The sequence below is a fragment of the Piliocolobus tephrosceles genome, chromosome 8 (genome assembly GCF_002776525.5).
Source record: "Piliocolobus tephrosceles isolate RC106 chromosome 8, ASM277652v3, whole genome shotgun sequence".
Lineage (NCBI taxonomy): Eukaryota > Metazoa > Chordata > Mammalia > Primates > Cercopithecidae > Piliocolobus > Piliocolobus tephrosceles.
In genome coordinates, this window is record NC_045441.1 from 5,115,717 (window position 1) to 5,132,552 (window position 16,836).

Here is a 16,836-nt window from a genome sequence, read left to right on the forward strand (position 1 = left end):
AAAAAAAATTTAAAACTAAAAAGAGATCTTTTTAAACGCTTTAGACCATTAAGTTTCCTAGCATTTGCTGAGGAACTCTGTGTTGAGGCATGTTTTCAATACTCCAGCAAGCAACTTACAACTCTGCCTTAGCCTTCATTTCCTCTTGTGTAGACACTCAAGGTCAGTCAGAGGTGAGAGTTTAGGACCTTCTCAGGTCTTCCTGGGCATGCTCACAGTCCTGTACACACACGTAGCCCACTAGATTCTCAGAAACACAGCAGGGTTTTTTAAAAAATATCTTATTGACATCTCTTTTCCCAGTTATTCCTTTTAAAAATTTTTGGTCAGTTTCTTTTTAGCCCCAACGGGTTATGTTGTGGGAAATAGAGGATTAGGGAGAAAAACAGAATCTATATATCTTACTAAATGCAAGCGTTGGCAAACGTAGTCATAATAATGGTTCAGAGAAGGAGAGACAGTGAAGGAATTCTTTTCTTTTGAACATTGCTCAAGAGGCAGGTGTCTGGAGCCCATTCCTTTGGCTTTGACTTTTCAGACAGCGTTATCTTGTAACTGCCCTTGAAGTGAGCTGGCTAAGCAGAGGAAAACGTGTTTGTCTTTTCTGTTTAACCCTTGCCTTGCCACAGTTACATGGCATCAGGTAGTTGAAATGTTAAACAATTGCCACTGATTGTTTTGGACAAATGCCTTGGGCATAGGGCTGTTTGCAGAAATACTGGCAAACTCTTGGATCAAATAAAGACAAGCTTTGAGAATAGCGTGTTTCAGCAAACTGCCAGACAAGTCAAATAGTGACAGTTTTCTGGGGATGGGGCTTTTAGGGAACTCCAAGTCCAGCCTGCCTCTTCCAGTGGCTGGCAAGATGCTTGTTTTCACAGCTACCATGGTTAAAAGCAGGCATATTTTCATGGATCTGGGAGACAGGGATGCTTTTAGAGCAAATTAAAATGCCACAAAATCAGTGTTTATACTGAGATTCAGCCCTCTGACTTGAACACATCCTCTTCAAATTGTTGCAAGCCTTTAGATAATTTCCAGGTCAGAAGAAGTTGATTTTGACCATTTTTGTTAGCATTCTCGTTGCTTTTATGGAGGAGTGGGTTTTTGGAGATTCTTGCTTCACTATTCTGGAAGCATTTCCTTTTATCTATTCAATCTTTTCTTTCATTGCTATGCTTAAAATTTTTATTATTTTATTGCAAATTGACCATGTGTGTATGTATAGTATACAATATGATGTTATGGCTTATGAATACAATGTGGAATAATTAAATCAAGCTAATTAATACATCCATCACCTCAAATACTTATATTTTTTGGTGGTGAGAACATTTAAAATTTATTTTCTTAATTTTAATTTTTTGGCCGGGCGCAGTGGCTCAAGCCTGTAATCCCAGCACTTTGGGAGGCCGAGACGGGTGGATCACGAGGTCAGGAGATCGAGACCATCCTGGCTAACATGGTGAAACTCCGTCTCTACTAAAAAATACAAAAAACTAGCCGGGCGAGGTGGCGGGCGCCTGTAGTCCCCGCTACTCGGGAGGCTGAGGCAGGAGAATGATGTAAACCTGGGAGGCAGAGCTTGCAGTGAGCTGAGATCCGGCCACTGCACTCCAGCCTGGGCGACAGAGCGAGACTCCGTCTCAAAAAAAAAAAAAAATTTTGTTTTAGAGACATGGTCTCACTCTGTCACCCAGGCTGGAGTGCAGTGGCATGATCACAGCTCACTGCAGTCTCAACCTCCCAGGATCAAGACATTTTCCCACCTCAGCCTCTCAAGTAGCTGGGACTAGAGCTGTATACCACCATGGCTGGCTAATTTTCAAAATTGTTTTGTTGAGATGGAGTCCCACTATATTGCCAAGGCTGGTCTCTAACTCCAGAACTCAAGTGATCCTCCCACCTTGGCCTTCCAAAGTGATGGGATTACAGGCGTGAGCCACCACAGCTGACCTCTTAACAGTTTTGAAATGTGCTATACACTGTTGTTAATTACATTCACCAGGCTGTGCGATAGTTCCCAAAAAAGTATTCCTCCTGTCTAACTGAGATTTTGTACCTTTTGTTTTTTTGGTTTTTTGTTTTTTGTTTTTTGAGACAGAGTCTCGCTCTGTCACCCAGGCTGGAGTGCAGTGGTGTGATCGCGGCTCCCTGCAAACTCCGCCTCCCAGGTTCATGCCATTCTCCCGCCTCAGCCTCCCGAGTAGCTGGGACTACAGGCACCTGCCACCACGCCCCGCTAATTTTTTGTATTTTCAGTAGAGACGGGGTTTCACCGTGTTAGCCAAGATGGTCTCGATCTCCTGACCTCGTGATCTGCCCGCCTCGGCCTCCCAAAGTGCTGGGATTACAGGCATGAGCCACCGCGCCTGACCTGATTTTGTACCTTTTGACTATCATGACCACATTTCCTCCAACCCTCATCCTATCTTTTTTTTTTTTTTTTTTTGAGATGGAGTCTCGCTCTGTCACCCAGACTAGAGCACAATGGTGCAATCTCGGCTCACTGCAAGTGAGGAAAGAGAGAGACCCTCTCATACTGTTTTATATTGTTTTATACTCAGTACCTGTTTTAAGAAAAAACAATGAAGTAAAACCAAAGACAGGCAGCCCGGCGCCAGGCCCGGAACCAGGCCTGGGTCTGCCTGGCCTAAACCCAGTAGTTAAAAATCAACTCATGACTTAGAAACCGATGTCCCTGACATTGTATAGCAGAACATTGTGAAACTCCCTGCCCTGTTCTGTTTCTCTCTGACTACCAGTATATGAAACCCCTGTCACGTATCCCCTAGATTGCTTAATCAATCACATCCCTTTCATATGAAATCTTTAGTGTTGTGAGGCCCTTAAAAGGGACAGAAATTGTGCATTTGGGGAGCTCGGATTTTAAGGCAGTAGCTTGCCGATGCTCCCAGCTGAATAAAGCCCTTCCTTCTACAACTTGGTGTCTGAGAGGTTTTGTCTGCGGCTAGTCCTGCTACACGAGCTCCGCCTCCCGGGTGCACGCCATTCTCCTGCCTCAGCCTCCCAAGTAGCTGGGGCTACAGGGGTCCACCACCACACCCGGCTAATTTTTTGGTATTTTCAGTAGAGACAGGGTTTCATCATGTTAGCCAAGATGGTCTTGATCTCCTGACCTCGAGATCCACCCACTTCGGCCTCCCAAAGTGCTGGGATTACAGGCGTGATCCACTGCGCCCTGCCTTTCTTTCTTTTTTTTTTTTTTTTTTGAGATGTAGTTTCGCTCTGTTGCCCACGCTGGAATGCAGTGGCATGATCTCAACTCACTGCAATCTCTGTCTCCCGGGTTCAAGCAATTCTCCTGCCTCAACCTCCCAAGTAGCTGGGATTACAGGCACGAGCCACCACGCCCAGCTATTTTTTTGTATTTTTAGTAGAGACAGGGTTTTGCCATGTTGGCCAGGCTGGTTTCGAACACCTGACCTTAAGTGGTCCACCCACCTCAGCCTCCCAAAGTGCTGGGATTACAAGCATCAGCCACTGCGCCTGGCTCCCCATTCTATCTTAATAGCATTCTTAGGAAGTGAGATATTCAAGCCCTTCTGTCTTTGTTTTTGTTTGAGACGGAGTCTTGCTCTGTTGCCCAGGCTAGCATGCAGTGGTGTGATCTCAGCTCACAGCAACCTCTGCCTCCCGAGTTCAAGTGATTCTCCTGCTTTAGCATCCTGAGTAGCTGGGATTATAGGCATTAGCCACCAAGCCCAGCTAATTTTTGTATTTTTCGTAGAGACGGGATTTCACCATGTTAGTCTTGAACTCCTCACATCAGGTGATCCACCCACCTTGGCCTCCCAAAGTGCTGGGATTACAGGTGTGAACCACCACGCCCGGCGGTGTGGTTCCTTCTTTTTAAAGAAAAAGTCCTTCTTTTTAAAGAAACAGATGCTGAGCGAGGTTAGGTGACTGATGTAAAGTCATATACCCCCGGAGAACCGAGCCAGGGTTTGAACCCCAATACACCTGTCTAAGATGAGTGTTCTGCATGTCCAGTCCCTCCCCAACTCATGTACCCTTTCACTGCAGTCCTTAGTTCCCTCCTCCACACCGGCTGTTTATCCCACAAGTTTATTTAAGCGCTGGTCTGTGGGAGGATCGCTCAGCTCCAAAGCTTGCACATAAGGAGACTCCACGCACCTAGAGATGAGGGTTCTACTCTCAGGTTGGAAGCAGAAAGTCTCTTCTGTCTGAGCTAGGCATTGGGCCCGTCACCTGGAGGAATCCCTAAGTGATGCTAGAAGCCTTTAAGCATCCTTCCTGCTTTCCATGCCATCGGGAATGTCAGCTGATGTTGTCTCCAGGTGAACCGAGACATGCAGGTGCATTCCTGAGTCACACGCAGGTCACGTCCCTGGCAGAAACCCAGCCTGCTCTCCAACAGCGCCCTTCTGGCAGTTTCTCCAATACCACGCAGATGACAGAGCAATGAAACGAAAGCCGGACGAGTGGGCAGCGGCTCTCAGCTCCAGCCCATCCTGGCCACCAGGAAAGGAGGCCCAGGGTTTAGTTCTTGAGGTGAAACCAGCACAATTGTCCCCATGGAACTGATGTTTATGGTTTCTTTGAATACACTTAGAAATTGATCTTCCCAGTTTTTTTTTTTTTTTTTTTGACAGACTCTCACTCTGTCGCTCAGGCTGGAGTGCAGTGGTGCAGTCTCAGCTCACTGCAAGCTCCGCCTCCCGGGTTCAAGCAATTCTCCTGCCTCAGCCTCCTGAGTAGCTAGGATGACAGGCGCCCTCCACTACGCCCGGCTAAGTTTTGCATTTTCAGTAGGGATGGGATTTCACCATGTTGTCCCGCTGGTATCGAACTCCTGACCTCAGGTGATCCACCTGCCTCGGCCTCCCAAAGTGCTGGGATTATAGGCATGAACCACCGCGCCCGGCCATTCAAATCTCTTTTGACTGAGAACTTTACACTAAGGTGAAGAAATTCTGACAATGGGCTTATGCCTTTGCGATTCACCCTGTACCCTATCACCTAAATGGACGGTAGAGTGGCCTACAGAAGGCTACTGAAGCAAGCCTATGAAAGTCAGTTGTGACTCCAGCTAAGAGACCACAGTGTGTAAGACTGGGCTGTTATTCAACAATATGCAGTACATGCCTACAAACCAAGAGTGGAGGTGGTAGTGTTTCCTTGCATATATTTTAATTAATTAATTAATTAATTTATTTATTTATTTATTTATTTATTTTGAGATGGAGGCTCACTCTGTTGCCCAGGCTGGAGTGCAGTGACACCATCTTGGCTCACTGCAAGCTCCACCTCCCAGGTTCACGCCGTTCTCCTGCCTCAGCCTCCCGAGTAGCTGGGACTACAGGCGCCTGCCACCACGCCTGGCTAATTTTTTGTATTTTTAGTAGAGATGGGATTTCACCGTGTTAGCCAGGATGGTCTCGATCTCCTGACCTCGTGATCCGCCCGCCTCGGCCTCCCAAAGTGCTGGGATTACAGGTGTGAGCCACCGCGCCCGGCCCCCTTGCAGATAACATCTAATAATTCACTTAAGGAACTTTTGTTTTCAGCTACACAACTTGGGGATCACTGGAGTTTGAGATCCTAATACACAAGGAATTCCTTTTTTTTTGAGACAGAGTTTTGCTTTCGTTGCCCAGGCTAGAGTTCAATCGTGTGATCTCGGCTCACCGCAATGTGTGCGATTCTTCTGCCTCAGCCTCCTGAGTAGCTGGGATTACAGGCAGGCGCCACCACACCTGGCTAATTTTGTATTTTTAGTAGAGACAGGGTTTCTCCGTGTTGGTCAGGCTGGTCTCGAACTCCCAACCTCAGGTGATCCACCCCCCCCAAACCCTCAACCTCCCCAAAGTGCTGGGATTACAGGCATAAGGCACCACACTCAGGCCATGGAATTCCCTGTTTTATCCCAGTGAACAGAGTTGTGGTTCTGATCCATTGGAAACTGAGTCTACTTCGTGATCATTTTTGGATCTTCATTCAGTGAACCAATAGAGAGAGAAGGAGTTACTATTCCAGCTGGGATTGTAGATTGTTATGAACAAGGGAAAGCTGGGTTGCAGCTCAGAATGAGATCGAGGAGAACTATGTCTAGAACCGTGAGGATCCACTCAGGCACCTCTTAATATATCTTCATTCACTAATAACCACAGCGGGTGAGAGATGACTATACAGTGGTAAGTTAAAAAAGGCAGACTTTTTTTTTTTTTTGAGATACAGTCTCGCTCTGTCACCCAGGCTGGAGTGCAGTGGTGCGATCTCGGCTCACCACAACCTCCACGTCCTGGGTTCAAGCGATTCTCCTGCCTCAGCCTCCCAAGTAACTGGGACCACAGGCGCGTGCCATCACGCCCAGCTATTTTTTTGTATTTTTAGTAGAGACAGGGTTTCACCCTGTTAACCAGGATGGTCTCGATCTCCTGACCTCGTGATCCGCCCTCATCAGCCCCTCAAAGTGCTGGGAAAGTATGAAAGTACATTACCAAGCCAGGTGTGGTGGCTCACGCCTGTAATCTCAACACTTCGGGAGGCCGAAGTGGGCGGATCACCTGAGGTCGGGAGTTCGAGACCAGACTGACCAACATGGAGAAACCTTGTCTCTACTAAAAATACAAAATTAGCCGGGCAAGGTGGTGCATGCCTGTAATCCCAGCTACTTAGGAGGCTGAGGGAGGAGAATCGTTTGAACCCGGGAGGTGGAGGTTGCGGTGAGCTGAGGTCACGCCACTGCACTCCAGCCTGGGCAACAAGAGCGAAACTCCGACTCAAAAAAAAAAAAAGAAAGAAAAGAAAAGAAAGTATGAAAGTACATTGCCAGGGAGCAATGGGTCGAATCGGCAGAAGAGGAGGTGACCATAAGGAAACGAAAGCTTGCTGGAGATTTTTTTTTTTCCTTCTTTCTTTCTTTTGAGACGGAGTCTCGCTCTGTCGCCCAGGCTAGAGTGCAGTGGCACGATCTCAGCTCACTGCAACCTCCACCTCCAGAGTTCAAGTGATTCTCCTGCCTCAGCCTCCCGAGTAGTTGGGACTACAGGCATGCGCCACTATGCCCAGCTAATTTTTGTATTTTTAGTAGAGACGGGGTTTCACCATGTTGGCCAGGATGGTCTTGATCTCTTGACATTGTGATCCACCCGCCTCGGTCTGCCAAAGTGCTGGGATTACAGGCATGAGCCACCACACCCGGCCTGGCTGACTTTTTTCACTCAGTATTATGTCAGTGCGATTCATCCAGGTCATGTATGTCCTTTCCATTGCTGTATTCTTTTGGATGAATAGACCATAATCTATTTACTTATTCCACTCGAGGTGGATGTTCAGTTATTTCTGGTTTTGAATTATTATGAATACAGTAGCTATGAACATTCTTATTTATGTCTTTTGGGTGAAAATATGCACTAATTCTACTATATATGCACCTAGAAATGCATATACAGTGCATTTGGCTGAGTCATAAGGTATATACATGTTTTTAGTAGATAAGCCGTGCGCGGTGGCCTGAGGTCAGGAATTCGAGACGAGCCTGGCCAACAAGGTGAAACCCTGTCTCTACTAAAAATACCAAAATTAGCCAGGCGTGGTGGTGGGTGCCTATAATCCCAGCTACTCGGGCAGCTGAGACAGGAGAATCGCTGGAACCTGGGAGGTGGAGGCTGAGGTTGCAGTGAGCCGAGATCATGCCACTGCACCACAGCCCGGGTGACAAGAGCAAAACTCTATTAAAAAAAAAACCTTTAGTAGATAGTGCCCAAGTTTTCCAAAGCAGTTGAAACAATTTAGACTTTCATCTTGCAGTGAGCCAAGATCGCGCCACTGCACTCCAGCCTGGGCAAGAGTGAGACGCTGTGTCAAATAAATAAATAAATAAATAGACTTTCATCCCCAGCGTATGAGAGTTCCAATTGCACTCTATGGTCATCCACACTTGGGATTGTCAGTTGCTTTAATTTTAGCCAATTTGGTGGATGCTTAATAATATCTCATTTGCTCTTAATTTGCATTTTCTTTTTCTTTTTTTGAGATGGAGTCTCGCTCTGTCACCCAGGCTGGAGTGCAGTGGTGCCATTGCGGCTAACTACAACCTCCACCTCCCGAGGTGGAGCTGCTCTCGAACTTCTGATTCAAGCAATTCCTGGGTTCAAGCAATTCTCCTGCCTCAGCCTCCCGAGTAGCTGGGACTACAGGTGCCCACCACCACACCCGGCTAATTTTTGCATTTTTAGTAGAGACGGGGTTTCACCGTGTTGGCCAGGATGGTCTCGAACTCCTGACCTCAGATGATCCACCCACCTCGGCCTCCCAAAGTGCTGGGATTACAAGCGTGAGCCACCACGCCCAGGCTTAATTTGCATCTTCTTAATGAGTATTAATGATCACCACCTTTTCAGATGCTCATTAACCATTCTGATATCCTCTTTTGTGACGTGCCTGTGTTCAAGTATTCTACCTAGTTCAAAAAAAAAAAAAAGAGAGAGAGCTGTCTATATGTTTCCTATTGATGTGCAGAAGTTCTGGGTGTAATTCCTTTGTCAAAAATATATATTGCAGGCTGGGTGTGGTGGCTCACGCCTGTAATTGCAGCACTTTGGGAGGCCGAGGCGGCCGGATCATGAGATTAGGAGATCAAGACCAACCTGGCCAACATGGTGAAACTGCGTCTCTACTAAAATACAAAAAATTAGCCTGGCGTGGTGGCGCATGCCTGTAGTCTCAGCTACCAGGGAGGCTAAGGCAGGGGAATTGCTTGAACCCGGGAGGTAGAGGCTGCAGTGAGCCGAGATTGCACCATGGCACTTCAGCCTGTCGACAGAAAAGACTCCATCTCAAAAAAAAAAAAAAATATATATATATATATATATATGACAAATATATATATATCCCTAAGGCTTGCCTTTTCTTCCTCTCTTAATGGTCTCTTGAAAACAGCCCATTCTTCTCAATGTTGATGAAGGCCAATCTCTCATTTTGTGATTACTACTACTTTTTTTTTTTTTTTGAGACAGAGTCTCGCTCTGTCATCCAAGCTGGAGTGCAGTGGCGCGATCTCAGCTCACTACAACCTTCACCTCCTGGGTTTACGCCATTCTCCTGCCTCAACCTCTTGAGTAGTTGGGACCACAGGCGCCTGCCACCACGCCCGGCTAATGTTTTGTATTTTTAGCAGAGATGGGGTTTCACGGCGTCAGCCAGGATGGTCTTGATCTCCTGACCTCGTGATCCGCCCGCCTCTGCCTCCCAGCATGCTGGGATTATAGGGGTGACCCATGGCGCCCGGCCTGTGGTTACTACTTTTTAAAGAACTTGTTTTGGTTTGAGATAGGATCTTGCTCTGTCACCCAGGCTGAAGTGTAGTGGCGCGGTCATAGCTCACTGCGGGCTTAAACTCCCAGGCTCAAGCCATCCTCCTGCCTTAGCCTCTGAAGGAGCTGGGACTACACGCACACACCACCATGCCCAGCTAATTTTTGTATTTTTGTACAGACCGGGTTTCCCCACGTTGCCTACTCTGGTTTCAAACTCCTGGACTCAAGCAATCTGCTTGCCTCAGCCTCCCAAACTGTTGGAATTAAAGGCATGAGCCAACACACCTGCCTTAAAGTACCTGTTTAGACCACTTTGTTTATCCCAAAATCATGAAGGCATTCTCTTGTTTCCTTCTAGAAATTCTATTGTTTTTACCTCTCACATCTCAGTTTCCAGTCTCAGATCTAGTGCTTGGCAAATAATTATTTCTGAGCCTCGATTTTCAAATCTGTAAAATAAAGATGTACTATTCTCTACATAGGATTGTAATAGGCATCAAATAAGATAATGTGGCCAGGCACAGTGGCTCACATTTGTAATCCCAGGGCTTTGGTAGGCCGAGGTGGGAGCATCACTTGAGGCCAGGAGTTCGAGACCAGCCTAGGCAACATAGTAAGACCCCCCCCCCCCCCCCCCCCTCTCTACAAAAAATTCAAAAGTTATCAGGGTGCAGAGGCATGTGCTTGTGGCCCCAGCTACTGGGGAGGCTGAGGTGGGAGGATCCCTTGAGCTGGTGAGTTTGAGGCTGCAGTGAGTTCTGATTGAGCCTTTGCACTCCAGGCTGGGCAACAGGGCGAGACTTTGTCTTTAAAAATAATAAAATGATAAGGTAATGCGCAGAAGCATTCAGCACAGTGACTGGCACATGGAGGACCCATTGAGGTTTTTTTTTTTTTAGAGACAGAGTCTCGCTGTATCGCCCAGGTTGGATGGAGTGCAGTGGCACGAACTCGGCTCACTGCAATCTCCGCCTCCTGGGTTCAAGCGATTATCTTTCCTCAGCCTCCCGAGTAGCTGGGATTACAGGCGTGCACCACCAAGCCCGGCTAATTTTTCTTGTATTTTTAGTAGAGATGGGGTTTCACCATTTTGGCCAGGCTGCTCTCGAACTTCTGATCTTCGAACTTCTGATCTTAGGTGATCCGCCCGCCTCGGCCTCCCAAAATGCTGGGATTACAGGTGTGAGCCACCGTGCCCGGCCATTGAGTATTATCAAGAGGAGGGTACGCAGAAAACACTTCCCGCCCGCTCTGCCCCATGCGCACGCGCGGCCGCGGCGCTCCCTCAGCCGGACCCCGCGGGCCCCGACGCGTCCCTACGCGTGCGTGATCCACCGGAACCCAAGCCTAGGCAGGAGGTGAGGGGGCGGGGCCCCGCAGTGCGACTGCGCCGCGCGAGGCCGTGCGTCTTGGGGGCGGGGCCGCGCAGACGCACCGGGCGCCCCGGCTCCGGAGCATAAACAAGAGCGGGGACGTGATGAGGCGGCGGTTGATCCCAGGGCGGCGAGTGGCGGCGACCCAGGCGGCTAGCGGGGCCCGGCGCCGACCCTGAGTGCAGCGTGACTCGCCCTCGCGCGCGCGCCCTCCCCGGCCGGGCCCACTCGCCGCGCGCCCAGCCATGAACCTGGCGAGCCAGAGCGGGGAGGCCGGCGCCGGCCAGCTGCTCTTCGCCAACTTCAACCAGGACATCACGTAAGGCGGGGGTCGGGGGTCTGGGTCGGGGTGAGGCCAGGGTCGGACCCGGGCTAAGGGGAGGGCCTCGCTGCCAAGCTCGGCGGGGTCGCAGGCTCGGCCTGCCTGCGGGCCAAGACGGACAGAGGCGTCCCCAGGGGCGGGCCCGGGGCGCGCAGGGAGACCGCCCTCCAGGGAGACCCTCGGGCCCTGGCCTGGAGCTGCGGCCCCGGAGCGGGAGAGGTGGTGGAGAGGGGGCCTGCTTTCACCGTCTTGCGGGGAGGCTCCCTGGCTTCAGACCTCACGACTTCTCGCAAAGTTGGGGCCGAACTTTGGGGCTTGACTTGTCTTGGCCGCCTGTGGAGTGCTGGGAGTGGGTCGCATCCTCTCCTCTTCTCTCCTCTGCCCGCTTCTTGCTCAGCGTCTCCCACTCACTCTCCTTTGAGTCAGGCCCTTCTCCTTGTCTCTTCATCGTCTTAAGGCTCCTTCTCTCTCTCTTGATTTTCTTTTCTTCGTTTCTCAGTTTTTTTTTTTCTCTGTTTTTGTTTTTTGGGGTTTATTTTGTTTTGAGACGGAGTCTTGCTGTGTTGCCCAGGCTGGAGTGCAGTGGTGCGATCACAGCTCACTGCAAGCAGCCCCGTCTCCTGGGTTCAGGCGATTCTCCTGCCTCAGCCTTCCAAGTAGCTGAGACTACAGGCACGCGCCACTGTGCCCAGCTAACTTTTTTGTATTTGTAGTAGAGACAGGGTTTCACCATGTTGGTCAGGCTGGTCTGGAATTCCTGACCTCAAGTGATCCGCCCACCTCAGCCTCCCGAAGTGCTGGGATTGCAGGTGTCAGCCGCCGTGCCCAGCCCTCATTGTTCTTTTTGGGAGGTAACTTTGATGTCTTCTCCAGCAAGTAACAAACTTATTAATAACCTTGGCATCTGACCTAGCTGGGGAGAAACCGAGCCAAGAGAGGCGTTACAGACCAGTGCCCCAGGAGTCTCAGAGCTCCAGGGGACGGGTCATCCTCTGGGCAAGAGAAGGCCTTAAGGCCAGCCCATTGCAGCCCATGCATTCGGAACGCTGTTTGTCCACACTGATACGGGTTGGATGCTGCCTGGGAGGAGGACTTGTGGGGATAGTTAATAGATGAGCGAGCTTTCTGGAGAGAGAAGGATGAGTTATGGGGTTGGCAGGGAGGAGAGCCGTCTTGGAAGTGAGTAACAGGAAGTGAGGAAAGAGGAGGAGGTGTGGGTCATTTGGCATCTTACTAAGTCATTGGTTGAGTTGTTACTAGCTGAGTGGAATTAAAGCAGAAAATGAGATTCTTTAGGAAATTAAAAGTGAACTGTAGAATGGCCAACAGCCAGTGAGTGGTGTACAGCAGGTGCTCAATAGCACCTCCCCAAAGCTGTGAAGACAGTCACACAGTGGGACAGCATTGAGAGTTGGAAGGGGCAAATCACCTCATCCAACTAGAGATGGGGAAATCCTTCCGAAAGGCTCCAGGCTGGCCTGAGTCTTTGAATTGGTTAATAGTGGAGTGGGGGCAGGAGTAGAATCTAGCCTCCTGAGTTCTCTTCCAGTGTTCTTTCTGCTCTGCCATGCTGGTTTTTTTCTATTTATGGAGTAGAATTCTGAAGACAGTGAATTTAGAAATAATAGCATAACAACATATAAAGATTAAAGTTCCCAAGTACTGTAGTGTTCTGTGTGACCAAAAGCCAGAACAACAAACAATTCAGACAACCTGTTGCAGTTGAAGTGGAATAGACTATCTTAATCCAGATAGGGAAAACGACATCACAAACCAATTCTAATTTGGCTTTTAAGCCCAAGTCCGCAGTATTTGGAGACCAGTAAGAAATGGTAGTAGTTAGGGGGGTTTATGCCGTGTATAAATTAGAGAGTTTCCAAAACATTGTCGGCCACTCTTTCAGTTTTTCACTAATTATTTCTATCAGGATGAAATCAAATATAGAAAAGCATTCTCTTTTGCTGTTACTTCAGCTCGACTGCCATGTTCCCTGTTTCACAGGAGAGTGTCACTCTGGCCTGAAATAGGACATTTTCACACTTACCCACTTCTCCATGCTCCCTGAAGTTATTACAGTTCAAGAAATTTCTGTTACTTTGAGATTTCATAACTTTGACTTGCCAGAGAGACCTTGATGTAGTGTAAACCTAAATTGGAATGAATAGTAATCTAGGATTATACTAGAAGTTGACTGGGCTAAAATGACTGTAATTTGTTTTAAATCTACACTTGAAAGAAATAGAAGTTCCCGGAGAGAGCTTTTATGGCTTATACCTTTTCCTTCTTAATCTCCAGAGTTTATTGAGGAACACAATTTTTAGCAAGAGAAAGAATGTCCGTCTAGAACTCACATTTACTGTATTGAGTGAGAAACTTTGGAAGCCAGTTCACTTACTAGAATATATACATGTTATAGAATTATTTCCCTTTTCTTTTGTCTTTTAAATTCTTTTTGTATTTGTTACATACCGAACTATAACTGTCCTGCCTTTCTTCTTGTACCGGTAATATGATTTCCAATGTCATACTCTTCCATGATTCTTGTCCTAAAAGTGTGCATAAGTTTTATTTGTTTTTTACCATCTGTTTTTGTTTTGTTTTGTTTTTTTTACCTAGAGAAGTGAAAAGGGCATCAAGAGCAGCTGGTCTTGGCCGTCGCGCTGTTGTCTGGTTAGTTCCAACCCTGGTTTCTGAAAGTATCACCTCGGAAGGCTTATGTTAGAGGACTTTTTGGCTTTTTGAAATTGAAGTGAACCAGTTAATAAGTGGCAGAGGATCACTTGAATCTGAAATGGAAATACCAAGGACTGCATTTTTCCAGTGGACACCAGAGCTTGTGGGAAGTTAGTGATGTAGCAATGTCTGTTTTAAACACCATGTGTAAAAGGGATGGAATGAAGAAAGAGACTTGACTTTCCAAGTCTTGTGTTTGTAGAATGGATGTTATGAAGTGTCTGGAGACAGTAGGAGAAACCTGTTGTTTTCTTCCACCATGTCTCTTCTAGGTTATGCTCATTGTCCTGGGAAGGTACTGCTCTGTTCTCTTGGTTCATCTGTAAATCAAGGGTTTTTGTTTTTCAGATGGAGTCTCGCTGTTGCACAGTTGGAAGTGCAGTGGCACAATTATAATGATCATAGCTCACTGCAACTTTGATTTCCTGGGCTCAAGCGGTCCTCCTGCCTCAGCCTCCCGAGAAACCGGGACTACAGGCATGAGCCCCACACCTGGCTAATTTTTTTTTTTTTTTTATAGTTTTTGTAGGCACAGGGTCTTGCTGTGTTGACCAGGCTGGTCTTGAGCTCCTGGCCTCAAGCGATCTTCCTGCCTCGGCCTCCAAAGTATTGGGATTACAGGCATGAGCCATTGTTCCCAGCCTGAAGATGGTTTTTAAGATCCTTCACCCTTAAAGTTTTAAGTCATTCTGCCTGCTATGCAAAGGATATGTTTGAGGAGCGCAGGGGGTGACTTAGGAAGATATTGTCCAACAGCAGTGACCAGTGGGAAGGAGACTGACTCGCCCTCAGGACTTGTGTGACCCACAGGATATGCGTCCTCCAGCCAAGGGAGAACTTAGATATCACCCAGTTTCTGGCTTGGGTTCCGGGTAAATGTGATAATATCGTGGTGAAGAAGCCGAGGAGGAAAGAGCTCTACTTGGGATACTGATGAGTTGGAAAGGCCGCAGGGATATGGAGGTGGAGGATGTGAGGTGGAGCGGGGATGGGGATGGGCTGTCCGTAGCCCTAAAAGAGACAGCACCAGGGCCTACCAGGTCTGGGCTGGCAGCTACAGTTGAGTTTGCTTTTGGTTTACAGTGTCGGGCTGTATCTCCCTAAGCTCGCAATCAAGTATGACTTCTCCGCAAAGAGGATGAAGAAGGAGAGTCTTTATGGACTGACAATTAGGGACGGGGGAGAAAAGGAAGAAAAGCAAAAAATCTGACTCACATCTTCATTTTTGAGTGGTTGTCACTGTCTTTTTGATGTTGGATGTTCAAGTTTCAATTCATTGACAGAGACTTTCAGTTAAAAATGATGGATCGAACATAAGCATTTATTTTGGTTCCATCCCCAGACCCTAATAAAATGTTAATCAGTAAAATGCCAAAAAGATATATTTTCTAATTTTAAATATTTCTTAATTTTTTATTTTAGTAGAGATGGGGTTTCACTTTGTTGCCCCGACTGGTCTCAAACTCCTGGCTTCAAGTGATCCTCCTACCTGGGTAGCTGAGATTGCAGACGCAAGCCACCACCGTTGGCCTCAAAAAGATATTTTAGAAGGCTTAAACTCATAGGATAGAAAGAATGAGAAAGGCGATATTAGCAAATTTGGAAGCTAGCGAGTGGTAAAGGAAGTGGGATCTAAAATTGCTAGTGAAGAAAGCAGAGAACCAACCTAGTTTAAACTGCAGAATCCCCGACAGGCTCGGGAATGGGCAGTCCAGGGCTCCAGAGGTGGAGTTGTGGGGGTGTGAAATGAGGATGGGTTCAAGTGTGTTTAAAATGCAGTGACTCTGTCCTTCCCTGGCAAAGGACAGGCCTGGTCTCTGGGGAGGGTAGAGCAGGGTCTCTGGGTTTGGGCACCAGGCACAGTTGAAGGTGGGGGATAGTGGCAAAATGGGGGATTGAACCAATACATATTTTTTTGGTTATGATTTGCTAGTTTTCCCCTTTGTCAATGAAAGAGCCCACTGATAGGGACAGGCACAGTGACTCACGCCTGTAATCCCGGCACTTTGCAAGGCCAAGGTGGGAAGAACCCTTGAGTTCAGGAGTTAAAGACCAGGTTGGGCAACACGGGGAGACCTCGACTCTACACAAAACACAAAAATTAGCCAGGTGTGGTGGCACGCGCCTGTGGTCCCAACTACTCGGGAGGCTGAGATGGGAGGATCCCTTGAGCCCAGGAGGTTGGGGCTGCAGTAAGGCAAGATCGCACTACTGCGCTCCAGCCTGGGTGGCAGAGTGAGATCCTGTCTCAGAAAAAAAAAAAAAACCCACTCTGTTGACTTAACAATAAATAAACAAACACTTTTTGGCAATAAAACTGTGTATTAGGGAAAAATCTCATACTTACCTGTTACTCTGCCTCTCCCGTTAATATGTCTGCCATTTTATGATCACGTCAATTTTGAAATTGTTTAAAGCAAAATCTCCAAAGGGGTGTAGAACTTGATTGTTGATGTTGAGATGAAAATATCAATCACATTTATATTTAATACCATTCTTTAAAAATACTCATCTAGGCTGGGTGCGGTGGTCACGCCTGTAATCCCAGCACTTTGGAAAGCCAAGGCAGGTGGATCATGGGGTCAAGAGTTTGAGACCAGCCTGGCCAAGATGGTGAAACCCCGTCTCTACTAAAAATACAAAAATTAGCCGGGTGCGATGGTGGGCGCCTGTAATCCCAGCCGCTCGGGAGGCTAAGGCAGGAGAATCACTTGAACCCGGAGGCAGAGGTTGCAGTGAGTTGAGATAGTGCCACTGCACTCTAGCCTGGGTGACAGAGCAAGACTCCATCTCAAAAAAAAACCTTTACCAGGCATGGTGGCTTACATCTGTAATCCCAGCGCTTTGGGAGGCTGAGGCAGGTGGATCACCTGAGGTCAGGAGTTCGAGACCAGCCTGACCAACATGGTGAAACCCCATCTCTACTAAATACAAAAAATTAGCTGGGCATGGTGGTGCATGCCTCTAATCCCAGCTACCTAGGCGGCTGAGGCAGGCAAATCGCTTGAACCCAGGAGGTGGAGGTTCCAGTGAGCCGAGATTGTGCCACTGCACTCCAGCCTGGATGACAGAGCGAAACTCCGTCTAAAAAAAAAAAAAAAAA

General features: G+C 47.8%; 1 protein-coding gene across 7 annotated transcripts in view; it reads left to right on the top strand.

The window, feature by feature from the left end:
* Positions 1-10,683: 10,683 nt before the first annotated feature.
* Positions 10,684-16,836, top strand: part of WIPI2 (WD repeat domain, phosphoinositide interacting 2) — a 48,033-nt gene continuing 41,880 nt past the window's right edge. For 4 of the 7 annotated variants that reach the window (XM_023197862.2, XM_023197864.2, XM_023197863.2 and 1 more), the window contains exons 1-2: positions 10,692-10,997; positions 13,617-13,670. In XM_023197862.2, coding sequence (XP_023053630.1) covers positions 10,924-10,997; positions 13,617-13,670 — 128 coding nt within the window. In that variant the 5' untranslated portion in view covers positions 10,692-10,923. Of the gene's footprint in view, positions 10,998-13,616; positions 13,671-16,836 lie in introns of all 7 variants that reach the window. The other 3 variants (XM_023197866.2, XM_023197867.2, XM_023197868.2) reach the window with 1 other exon arrangement.